We start from the raw sequence: 13,691 nt of genomic DNA on the forward strand, positions 1-13,691 counted from the left end.
AGACCACAGTAGGGCAGAGGATAACTATAATTGCCTGCATCTGTTCAGGCCTGCCCTCCCTGAGATTACCAACTGCCGTTTCCATATACCTGCCATATTCAGAGTCTCTTGGCAGATTAAACCTCAGAGGATCACATCAATAAACCAAGAACGGCCACTAATGCATTAAATTAAGTTTAATGTGATTATTGCAGAGCAAAATGTGCTAGAACTGTAGACACCTTATAGCTTATTTTGTGATTTAAACTGACCTTGTATGTAGAGGCAAATACAGTACAATTCCTCTATACATAGGGAATACATTATCAGACCTTGTATGGATTTGTGAAACCGTGGATAAAAGTGAATCATATTGGAATGAAGGACTTCTGGATCAAGAACACCATAGAGGACTTAGAAAACACCTAGCAAGGACATATTTTGTCAAATGTGGATACGTTTGGATGCTAGTTCCATCAATACAGAGTTTATACTATACATAAATGTTTGGTAAGATGGACTGCACTTGGTTGCAGTGAAGTGAATCAGAAGGGAAACAAACAAGGGAAGAAATCAAGGTTGGCAAGGCAAAGCGAAATCTATAGTCAAGGGAACATTGCAAGGTTGCTTAGACAAGCAAGTAATCTTGGCCCTGGAAAAGGTCTCACTGTTTTATAGAAGTAAAACAATCCTTGACTTGCTTTGGCCTTTAGTTGTTCAGAGGCTTACCTACTGATCAAAGTGGACATCTTCCAATTCAAACCTTTGCCCAAAGACACATGATGACATAAATGTGCAATCAGTGATTATAGTTTTGGCTAAGGCCTCATTGAAGAAAAGAAGCCATGGGAAAAAAGAGTAGGGTGCATGTATTGCATGAAAGTAGGAATTTCAGTATGCATAGGCTAAGCATGTCTTTGGAATATACAAGGTTTTAAAGACTCATTGGCCAAATGTGTTCTTTGCTATGGTTGTTATCTTGACACATTTTCCACAAGTATTCTTTTCCTGATTTCTGGTTTCAGCTGTTTTCCAGTATTTGACTTTTTTAGTTCCTCTAGAACTTATGGGAATAGCAAATATATCTCACAATACTCAAACTCATTAGGGGTAATGGTTTCATTTTCCCTCCATCTTTATTATTTAATGCAGTAAAAAAATCCATTTTTTACTAAACAGTGTGAAATATTTGAGTATGATCTTACCTTGAAGAAAGTCATTGTTGATCCATCTCTAACAGCCCCGTATTCTATTTTAGTTTGCTTTGCTAAATCATCAGCTGAATCAATTGGAGATTCCATTCTCTCAACCGTCAAAAAAGCAGCCAAATTCGCAGTGTAGGATGATATGATGATTAAGGTGAAAAACCACCATATGCCTCCAACTATTCTGGTAGAAAGAGCTTTGGGCATCAGCTCTGATCCTGTGTAATATCATCAAAACATTTATATTACAATCAGTTGAAAGAAATGTCAGGTCCCTGCTATGGAATTTGGTTTTCCATTTGTGAGAAGAACAGTGGAATACAAATGGCTTGATGTAATAATCCCAAACACATAGAGCTAACTAAACAGAGAGACATATTTTAACATGATGTATGCAGTGCTTGATGATAAACACATAGATGCCCTTGGGTCAGAACTCTAAAATGATTAATATATTTTAATTGCTTTCCCTAGAAACATGAATGGGTTATATTTCATGTTGGAAGAAGATTTCATTGATTTTACTATAATACATGTGGCCAGTATCAGGGTATCAGCATTTAAACCTTATACTCCATAATATTTATGAGTATGATGTCCTCTCTGCTTCAGTCTTGAGATCTATTGTTAGGTAATGGGGGGATAGGAAGGGAGATGGGCATTGTTCCTCAAAATGAAAATTTACCTAGATGAAAATTTCCATCAGTCATCAAAATTCGAGCATTGCAGAGACTGAGGAAATGTCTACCTAAGTTTTTAAAAAATCCACATGCTCACTCTGAAGCTAGCACAAGCAGTCTTCACAGCACTCATGAACTTTCAGTAAGCAAATCTGGAGGAAACCTCAGACTGTGTCAGAAACTCTACAGTTGTTATAGGTATGTGAACAGCTGGGTTGAATTCCATTCAGTCTGATCCATTGTCTGCACACACCACCACAATCACCCTTCCATTGTGCTGATTAGAGCAGGGAAAGGGATGGGCCATTGTCATGTCACCACGGATGCTCCTTTTCAGCCATAGAGCTTTCTTACAGAACCTAGCCATAAGGGTCATATCTGCTGAGGCCAGGTGGTTGCTGTACCCCAATCTTGTTGATCACACAAGCACACTGTAATGTCTACAGCAGATGCAATAATGGTGAGCAAGCTTTTGTAAGGCGCTCTGTGGATGGCAATATCTGGTAACAGTGGCACAAAATCAAGGGGATGGACTAGAGAGGCTGATTTGGCCTTGATCCCTCTAGACACCAACGTTGTCACTGAGCATTTGGCCCAGTGTGTGTGGCTGCTATAATGGTTGATCCAATGCCAGTCCACAGCATAATGATCCAGATTGACTCTAGATTGTGGCAAGTGTAAACATGTCCTGAGACATTTCAAACCCTTGTATTTACTGTGCTTGCATTCCCTTGCTTGTACCTTTTCTTTGAATGCCTGAACTACATTCTTAAGGACTCAATACACATTTTAAATTACTGCAATGCTAGAAATGTGGGGAGAGAAGGGACATTTCATTAGTGCCCAGAATTGTTAATGGAGGGTAATGCCTTCATTTTGTTCACTACCCCCAACAGCAACATCATGGTTTGTATTGCTGCAATACAATTGCCCAAAATCCTATGGAGGCAGGACCTATATGAGTAAGACAGGAGGGAAAGAAAAAATCCTGGTGTCTTTCAAATATGTAATCAGATTATCAGGACAGCTCGAGAAGGAATCCTAAACCATCTTGTGATGATGCAAAAGTAATGATTGCGTGGATGCCTGGCGGTTGAGATGAATAGCCACAAAACATGCCATCTAAACAGTGGTGCTCTGACATTTGAGACAACAGCAGAAGCTGCAGACAGTGAAGCAATGCAAGATGCAGTGAGCTTAGGAAAACAAATGGATATTCTCCATGATATTTGTTAAAAGCAAAATTCTTCTACTGAAAAGATTCAACATCACTTATACTTATTTCTGAAAAATATATTCTATCATTTTTTCCAGTTGGCATGGGACTGGTTTCAACCTAACATTAAAAGGTGACCCGAAGCACATTCTGCAGATTTACTGTCAGGATGTATGTTCTTCATAAGTGAAGGGATAGATAAATAAATCAGCAAATTGAATTTGGTTCAAGTTGTGTATGTCACTTTTCCAGGTCCATTTCTTCACTTTCTCCCTTCTTTGTTGAATTCCACGTCTTTTCTGCTCTACCTAGGGGAAATTAGTAAAATGCCATGCAACAAGAAGGCTTTAGAAATAAACTGGATATGAAGTTAATTCTCCCAGTAAAATTAACATTTAAACTCTTGCAAATAGCAGCTGCAAGGAGGCCTTTGTGGCCATGGGAAGTGAGGAAGGGTCCCTGACAAGTATTGTTTCTCCAATACTGCATTTTAAGGGAAGGTCTTGTTGGCACCAATGATTAAATTTTCTGTTCTTAGATCCAAGATTACCATTGCCGTTTTGAAAATATGAATTCTAAGTGTGTCCATACAATGAATATTTTATTACTTTGACTTTCAGCTGTGAGCACTGACCTCTGTATGTTCCATCTTAGTTTTTTATTAGTTTGAAGAATCTGACTAAGTAGATACTTTTAACATACTGAACTAAGCATCATTGGTACTGATGCACTGTACTTTCTAAGCTAACTTTATCGTATGTATATGCATGTTTTATAAATGTATTTGTTAGCTTTTATTTCAGCTGTAGAAGGTTGAAAAACATGCAATAATGTTCCAAATGGGAGCTCACAGAGAAAACTTTATTCCAAATAAATAAGCATATCTCCAAAATGTATCTTGTGTATGAATTAATGCCTTAAGTAGGTTGATGTATGCAGTGATCTACAGAAATAAGTAGGGATTATTTCCAATGGCTTGGAACTAAGTATGTGTCTTGTATCGTATTGTATTTGTGCTATTTAGATCAATGGGATTAGAGCATATGTTTTATGGTAAATACTTGTTAACCATAAATTGTCATTCTCATTGCATACACATCCCAAATCTGCTCACTAGGGTCCCCACAATCTTCCACAGTAGATGAAGGCTTTGGAAACGAATGAGGAAGAAAACCAATGCTACCAATCATGGCTCATCAGTGGAATGACCCTCCTAGATTTAGTTGTACAAACAGCTGATTCACTAAAATTCCATAGATTTCAATAGGTCTGCTCTGTGCATAACTATGGGTTAAATGTAATTCTTTATATTTACTTGAGTTCCATAGCTATTAAAAATTAAGGTTTCCAAGAATGTGGTGTCGGTATAGTCAACCAGTCTTTCATATGCACAGCTAGTGCTTATATGAAGGCAATGTGTGATGCTCCATTAAACAAGCTGTATTCATATTTGAATTGAATGTGTGACATTAGCTAAATGCAACAAAAGCTGCATATCAGAAGTACACAGCCACCTTTACTGTATTTACTCAAAAACTATTGTTTTGAAAACCCGTATTTTTAAAAATTGTATCTACCATTAAATATTCCTTAGAGCATCTTATTTAGCAAGAAGTTTTATTTACAAGATGAATAATGTATCATTTTCTTCCAAAGATGGTACTTTTAGGTTTAACATGCCACTAATCTAGAGGCAAAGAAGGCTGATTCCATTTTTCTAAAAACATTTACTAAAACCTCAGTGATATAATATAAATTAAGTTGACACTGATGCAATGCTTCATTTTACAGAATATGTGTAGTAATAATAATGCCGTGCTAAAGTTCAGACTACAATTGCCCCATAGCTGTTCCACAAAAGAACATTGAGTGGTTCTGATAGTTCCCCATCCTTATTATTAACTCTCACTTCCCTTTCATTTTCTGTCACAAGTAAAATCAGCTGTTTGTATGAAATAGAAAGACTGCATTTTCCTCCGATTAGATTTGCTTGGAAAACTGCATTCTCTAAGGAGGTCTGCGGATGCACATCCACAACCATCTCATCCAAATAAAGTGCTAAAAGGAAGCTGCTGGCTCACAGGGTCATGTAGGTTCACAGGTTTTGATTGCCAATTCAGCAAAACTATTAAGTGTGTAACTGAATGAAATGCAGAGCTGTTTTTTTTTTAAATGGAATTTCAATGGCAATCTAGCCTACAGTTTGAATCAAAAATATTTCTGCAGACCTACCTATGAAGGAGTTGAAAGTGCAGCTTTCCCCAATCACTTTACAGAGGGAGTTATAACCTCCCTTTACAGAGGGAGTTATAACCTAGCTTTATTGTCACTTTATTTATTCCTGTGACGTATATGAGTCAAGACCTACTGCTTGCTAAGCTCTAGATATGTATTGCAGTGGTAGCATATGGGAAAAACTGAGACTGGAAATTCTCTTGAACCTAATATTCATAAAATGAGATTATATGCATGTGCCTCCTTTCTTTGAAGAAATTTCCCTTGTGTTTAATGGAATGTATTGCCAAGAAATTCTGCATAGGTTAGCATCCTAACAATTCAATATTAATTCACAGTAGCTTCCAGCTCATAAGTGATTTCATTGTCTATATTGGCTTTTGAGTTGGGGAGCATGACATGTGTAGCGTTTTATGCATTTCCAGTTAATCTGCCTAGTATGTCGTGTTTCGGGACCTTTTAAAGAAGAGATGCTATATCTGGGTTGATAACTTAGAGAAGAGGGATACAGAAATAATGCTATTATCAAGAACCAGAGTCAGAGACAATACTTGCTGAAGACTCTCTAGTGCCTTTTTATGGCAGACATGACAGCCAATCCTGATCCAGACTTTGCTCACGCTCTGTAGAAAAGAGAAAGTCTGATCATCACATTTTAAAATTTAATAAACCCATGACTTCCAATCAAGCACAACAAGCAGCTTCTGTTAACAAGAAAGAGCATAACAATAGATGCAGAGGTTAGCAACCATTCATCTCTTGTTCAAACTCTACATGTTAATGATGGTGCACTTACAGTCCACACGTACCACAAGTTTGTACATGGAAACATTCACTTCATCTTACAAAACAAATTTTTGGTTTTGTTTTTATTTTTAAAGGTTCTTCAAAGACAAGCAGAGTCTGGTTGGGGCTGACTGTCATGTACCCAAGGTAGTGGTAACAAGTAGGCACGGCATCCCACAGTTTGCTGTGGATGATGGTAAACTCCAAAAAAGGCAGGCCATTCAGAACACAAAGTATTTTGGTACTCACACACACAAAGCAGTCACAACTATAGACACACACCTGCCTGATACTGTAAAACCTTACTCTCTGCTTTACTGACAAACCAGGACAAAGGACTTACTCTGTTAGTTGATCTTGGATACAATCCATTCTATGGATACGAATGCTGGGTGCATATAGCATACGGCTGTATGCCCAGCAGGAAATGCCTGATTTACCCCAGGGAACAGTCCGACCCTGCTAAATCAGTGGTCAAATCCCACTGCTGTTAGCGACACCAGGCATATGAAGTTGTGTTGTTCAATTTTTACCAAACCACCAAATTGTGAAAATCAATAGTTCTGTGAATTGATGCAGAGATGTTTTCCACTCATATTTCTTTATTAAAATATTTTGCTATTCATGAGACTTTCTCAGTGTATTGTCATTTTTGAAGGGGTTCGCAAGCATTAAACATAGGATCTGAATGCGCACCTCATACAGAGGCAAAAGCTTAGTAACAGCAGCCTCGGATGAGTACACCATAATACACACATGCATGGCCAGTACATGTACTGGGCAGATTTTCCACATCAAGTGCATTTCTTTTTTCTTTCACTGTCTGTGTAGTTTCCAGAATCAACAGCAGTTAGGATGTTGTGGGTGTCAAAGGCTGGATGCATTGACAAGAGGCAAAAACTTTAAAGACCTGTGGAAAAGCCATTAATTAAGTTTGGGATTTTTTTTTAAAAAAGAAAGCAATATAAACTTGACAAATGTAAATTAAATAATGATTCTAACAAAATGATTTGGGGGTTTAGACCTTCTATAGATTTATTCTGGATCACAAAAGTTGCCAGTTTCATTTCTCTCCTAAAACCACTCTTTAATTGTCCCATTCATATATATGTATGCTGTTGCATGTCTCCTTTCAAGATCAGGTTTTACAGTATATGCTAGAACTACAAATGGTGGAGTTTACCAGCACGGAAGCCCTTGAGCAGACTGTGGGATGTGTGCGGAAATAAGGTGTAACCGGTGTACCTTGCTGCATGAGAGCTCCAACTCCAAACCAGAAACTATTAAGCAAAGTAAAATTGTTTTCCACCACATCTGAGTCAGGGTTGCACGGGTGGGGGTTATACCACTCATAGGGTGTAAACCTGTGGTAGTTAACAGAAACAGTTTGTGAACATCAGATTAAAAAAATACAGACGGCACCAGCAAACCTGCTGAACAATGCACAAAATGCAAAGATTAATGGGGAAAATAAAAGGGAAACAAAATTAAGGCCATATTCATAAATGTACAGCCACAGCATGAAAGCTCCAAAGCAGCCTTGCAACACAGACAGAGCTCCATTTCCAGGCAGACCTCTTTCCATTCATTATCATTATATTTTAATTATTAACCTGAATGCCAGGAGAACTGCGCTCACCTGGTGCCATCTAACAGTCATATTATAAATTTTTAAAAGAAAGAAAGATAAATATTCTTGAATTGTAATAATTCTGAAAGCTTATCAGTTCAATGCAGCCTGCCCCAATCTACTTGTAACTGCACAGTTCTGTACATGGACCAACTACCCACCGGTTATTTGCTATTGATACATTGTGAAGGAGTGATATCTATTTCCAAATGCTTGAAGACATGGGGTTAGAAATGTGGTACATGACCACAAGTGGGCACAACCCATGATTTTCCGGTGGAGATCCTTTTCATGTTCAGAGATTATCTCTCCCTTTTTATATTATATGCATGTATTAATTGTGACTGTCTATCTATCTTCTGTTTGCACCCACTCACCCACATAAACATAAAGCACAATAACAATATATGCAATTAATACATATATTTCAATGGCTAGATTTAGTTAGAAGTTGTAGAACCAGACCTGGTCTTCTAAACATTTGATTGTCCTAGCTATCTGCCTATTCTAATGTAGAATTGCCATGAATTTAAGGAAAAGTTAAGAAAAATATACATTATAAAGAACTCCATACCAGTATCTTGGAAGTGTATAGTGGGTGGTAGGAGAGATGAAATGTGGTTTTCATCAGCCACACTTTGGTGCCTTACTTCTAGAGCTATGAAGATTATGTTTGCTACAGGCTTTAAAGACTAAGTAATATTTTTTCAATTGTGCTAATATAAGCTGTTTTGCGACTATATTTAGGTTTATTCTGCTAATCCCAGAGATCAAATCAGCACCACCAGTTCATATAAAAAAGCAAAGTATGAGCAATGTCTCACTGTAGGAGGATTCCAGCAAGCAATTCACCTGTTCCCCACACCCCATTGCTTTTGGGATTTGGGCCCTTTCTTTGGAGGATGTAGTTGTCTTCCAGACTCCCCATCTGATCTGCATTCCTAATCTGCTTTTGAAACTTAGCCTCTCCATCCTTTAAATGCTGCTATTTAACCTGTAGAAATAAATCTGATTTCTTAGAAAACTCCAATGGACTCTGATAACACTGTGTACATATTTCATTCATGCATCCTAAAAACAATAGCTACAACTCCATCCTCCATTTCTGTTGTATACATCTGTGAGAGCATGACCTTACATAGAAATGAATTGCTGTTTCTAGATCCCTTTTACTTTATTGGCAGATGTCGTGTCAGGAGCAAGTCGCTTCTGGTGTGAGAGAATTGGCCGTCTACAAGAAAGTTGCCCAGGGGACACCCGGATGTTTTAATGTTTTATCATCCTTGTGGGAGGCTTCTCTCATGTCTCTGCATGAGGAGCTGGAACTGATAGAGGGAACTCATTCACGCTCTCCCTGGATTCGAACCTGTGACCTGTTGGTCTTCAGTCCTGCCGGCACAGGGGTTTAACCCACTGTGCCACCGGTGAGTTACTGAGTTGATGAGAGCATACCGGGCTATCAATGCTTTAAATATTATAGACATCAAGGAAGGAATGAGAAATTGTCCTTGATAAATTGAAAGTTTCTGTGTTTGCAAAAAACCCCTCACAAACATGATGTTGTACTGTGTTCTAGAAACTACCTTAAGGCTCTTTTGTAGCTACAGAACCCTGCCTGCTGCTGATTCTCTCAACTGTAGGGCATTCTTTTATTGTGATGTTTATGAATATGGCTTTAATTGACAACACCATGCCAGTACATTTTAATTGCCAGTTTAACAATATAATTAAGCTTTGAATTTATGCACTCTTGCAACTAGAGTGTTGCGCTAGGCTTGAAGCAACGAACATAGATAATAACGAAGGCACTAATTGAAACAGTTTGTCATTTAGGATGCTGTTAGTTAAGTAATATCATTTTAATACAATAGGTAATTTTGAAAAAATAGCAAGATACAGGATAAAGATTCAAGAAATAAAATAATGCTTGCATGGATTAAAGAAAATACCATGTTAAAATATAAATGTTTGAACTGGAATGACAAGACTACACAGTAGAAAAAATACAGTTTGATACCACTTTAACTGTCATGGCTCAATGTTGGGGTTTGTAATTTGCTAAAGCACAAGCAGAGAAGGCCAAAGACCTTATAAAATTAAAACGGTCATCATTCCACAGCATGACTGTTAAGATGGTGGGTTGTTGTAGGTTTTTTCAGGCTATATGGCCATGGTCTAGAGGCATTCTCTCCTGATGTTTCGCCAGGTGAAACGTCGGGAGAGAATGCCTCTAGACCAGGGGTCCTCAAACTAAGGCCCGGGGGCCAGATGCGGCCCTCCAAGGTCATTTACCCGGCCCTCGCACAGGGTCAACCTAAGTATGAAACTACTTAAAAGCACACAATAACAACAATCCTATCGCATCAGCCAAAATCAAGCCCACACTTTCCATTGAAATACTAATAAGTTTATATTTTTTAAAATTGTTCTTAATTTTAATTATTGTATTGTTTTTAAATGTTTTTGCACTATAAATAAGATATGTGCAGTGTGCATAGGAATTCATTCGTGTTTTTTAAAATTATAATCTGGCCCGCCAACAATTTGAGGGACTGTGACCTGACCCTCTGTTTAAAAAGTTTGTGGACCCCTGCTCTAAACCATGGCCATATAGCCCGAAAAAACCTACAACAACCCAGTGATTCTGGCCATGAAAGCCTTCGACAATACAGTTAAGATGGTGTCAAACTGCATTAATTGCACACTATAGATGCACTCCTAGGTGCAGTCACCCCACATCAACTTATAGGTTGTTTGATTTTGTTAATGATTATAATGCATATATATTTACAAAATTGGGAAAACAAAGCAAAATAAATTACTTAAACAAAACAAAAACGGTACTTGTGGTGCAACTAGTGCTTGGTAAAAACAACCCCAAAATAAAACCTTGTTCTCTTAATTTACATTTAGAACATGGATGGAGAAAATGTGGCCCTCCAGATGTTAAAGCATTGCAATTACTATCATCACTTATCACTTTGGCTATGCTGGTTAGGACTGATGAGACTTGCATTCACCATTCTTTATTTACACAACCATCAAAGGTACAGAAATTGTCTCTAGTTTGTAGTCTAGAAACCTTAGTGGAAAGGAGGAGGCAATTTGTTGCTCCATGGGGAAGGAATAAGAAGGCCCTCGACAACTGCAAGCAAGCCCCTATTTCCTTCCTCCTCTGAGCATCCATCTTGTCTCTCCCTATGACTTGACAGCTACAAGGGTGAAGTTTTGGATAGAGGTCTTGTGTCTCATCCAAAATAAGACACATGTGTGGATGAAATGTTACATGCCACTTGCTCAAGGCAGAATTCCAAACTTTATGTCCCTAACACAGTATAGAGTGCATATTCTCTCTCTTGTAGGAAAATTATTTTCAGACTCTCTTTAGAAGAACTCCAAAGTGAGAAAATAAAAAGGGGCATAGCAATCATTTCTGTGTTTGGATTGACACACACTACTGATTTCTTTTCCTGGGTTGTGTTTTGTTTATTTTTAAAGAGAGGTTAGATAAGCAGGGCATATTGCTTGCTGAAGCAAGCAAAACGAAACAAAGAAACTAATGGTAACTGCCAAGAAAATTGTTTCAGCTCAAAATATTTTTTAGAAAATCAATATAGGCATTCAATTTTAAATTATATGTTTAAAACATATAATTTTAACCTATGATGTCTTGACCTGGCCAATCTCAGACAGCACAGCTGTCCCTATAACTTTTCCCCATGATGTGTGTTAAATATAGCTATATGCTGAGCTAGAAGAACTTATTCCAGCTTTGTACCAGTGCTTTCCACTTGTATAAAATATGACATATTCTACTGCATTTCCTTTCTACCACATAACTTATCTACAAGAAGTAGAAAATTCACTTTTGGTAAATCTCATTGGTTGGTCTTGGTTCCAAGTCGAGCCCTATTGGATACTGAATCAATTCCATATAAAAAAAATTGCACCACTGCAAATGTGTAAGACTTTTAAGTTGTCATATCAATATGTTCTTATATTAATATGTGTGTATATTCCTGTTTAATTGGAAAGGAGTAAGTAAGGACTGAATGGTAACCATCTTATTATATTAGCCCATGGAAAACTATCAATCAGCCATCGGGATAGTGACCTCGACAATAAACATGAAAAAAAAATACTATGCACTAATAAATCTGGTAAAATAATTTATATACTTTGTTTTGTTTCTCACTATCACCATGTTTAATTTTTTCCTTTAAACTGACATCAGTCTCTGAGGGGAAGTTTAACTGCACAAAATTCGTGTTGTATGACAAACATAAAGAAATGCAAATATTAGTATGGAAATATCCTTTAAATATGGTACCTAATCCAATTCACCTTCCTCTGTTCACCTCAGTGTAGGCCTGAGGCTCTTAACATATTGTGCTGCAGAAGAAATACATCAAACTGGATTAAACTCTAATTCCGCTGAAGTCAGGGGCTGCAGCCATGTGCAGTACTGTGCATACATAATTTCCTTTGGAGAAAATGTCAACATGAACTGTGCACAGGCTGTGGGCAATAGCTTGACGCAATCAACACACCCCTTTGAGTTCTAGCTGCCATCACAGAAGAACTTGGAGAAGTTAGGTCATGGACTACAATACCCACTGTCTCCTAAACTGTATGATCACCATATAGATTTAGCGAGTTGTGATTAAAAAAAATCATTTCCAATGCAAACCTTGGGCTTTCCCTGGGGTAGGGCTACATGCCCTCCTGGGTAAACCAGAGGTTGACCCAAGAGAAAATGCAGCCAGGCCCCTCACGTATGTTTTGGAGGGAAATCGGGGCCTAGGAGGGAAGGCTGGGGTACCATCACAATCCTTCAGGCTCCAGGAGTCCAAAGAACTGGAATCTCTGTGGGGATTGACAACCGGGATCATGATAGTGGTTCTGGTAGTCACTTCCCACAGGGTCCACACCTGGAAGGATCCAAACCTTACATTAAGGCCCAGATCTTTCCAGGTGTTTTATTAATCTGGAGTAACCGGGGAAATCCCAGTTTACTCTGGATTACTTCAGGTTTACCTGAGGTGTCATTTGGGCACCTCAGGTAAGGCTGGGATAGCTCCTGTGTTTTGGGCCTGTTTGGAAGGGCTTTTAGAGAGAAAAAATCAGCTGTGTTTTATTGCCTTGGGGATAAGTGGGAGGAATAATCCTATAATTATGGTCAGATTGTTGCAGAATCAAACCTATAATTCATGAAACACTGAACAGACTTTGTGGGAGTTTATGGATAAAAATAGTAATTCTGACAGCCTTGTATGAGATTTGCATGGAAGTCAAGAGACATAATTTCACTGTCTACTTGTCTCTCACACAGACAATTAAGCAGAATAAGGTTTTAAAATATATGGGACAAAATGATCTGGAGTGTGTAGAATGTTTGTGCTAAGCATGCCATAGCCTCACTAGGACTAAAGGTATTTTTGCAACAAACTGAAAGTCACTTGCAGAAAAATGATGGTTAGTGATGAGGAAAAGGTCTCTCAAGAATGCTTGCCCACCACCACACTTGAGTTGTACCAGATGGCGCATAATTGAGCATCTACTTATATACAAATGTTTTCTCACCCTCATTTCCCTGCTAAGACTGGAAAGAATATTTGACAACATATGAAAAGTGGTCAAAATTATGTTTTTCAAGTGTTGATAAACTTGGATGAGAAGAAACCTGGACTGAGAAGAATCTTCACAATTTGGGAGTTACTCCACACAAAGTTTTCACATGGTTATTTTGCAAAGAAAACAAATCTTCTGCACAGGAAATAATATTTCTGCATAGCAACATGATTTTTTTGTGTAAAATGTTTTACTGTTTTCTGTGCAATTCAACTATGTGTGGATATTGAATAAATAGGCCCCCAATTATAAATACTTTTCAAAAACCGCAAGGTTTTCAAATAATTTCTTGCAGAAGGAAGAAAATTACTCACATTCATAATTTCTTC

The 13,691-nt window shown here is 37.9% G+C and overlaps 1 protein-coding gene across 4 annotated transcripts in view; it reads right to left on the reverse strand.

The window, feature by feature from the left end:
* Window positions 1–13,691, reverse strand: part of GRIK1 (glutamate ionotropic receptor kainate type subunit 1) — a 206,250-nt gene that overhangs the window by 27,152 nt on the left and 165,407 nt on the right. For all 4 annotated transcript variants that reach the window (XM_060770450.2, XM_060770448.2, XM_060770451.2 and 1 more), the window contains 2 exons: window positions 7,347–7,465; window positions 1,185–1,402 (listed from right to left, as the gene is read on the reverse strand). In XM_060770450.2, coding sequence (XP_060626433.2) covers window positions 1,185–1,402; window positions 7,347–7,465 — 337 coding nt within the window. The remainder of the gene's footprint in view (window positions 1–1,184; window positions 1,403–7,346; window positions 7,466–13,691) is intronic.

This window comes from Anolis sagrei, chromosome 3, assembly GCF_037176765.1.
Source record: "Anolis sagrei isolate rAnoSag1 chromosome 3, rAnoSag1.mat, whole genome shotgun sequence".
NCBI classification, from domain to species: Eukaryota; Metazoa; Chordata; class Lepidosauria; order Squamata; family Dactyloidae; genus Anolis; species Anolis sagrei.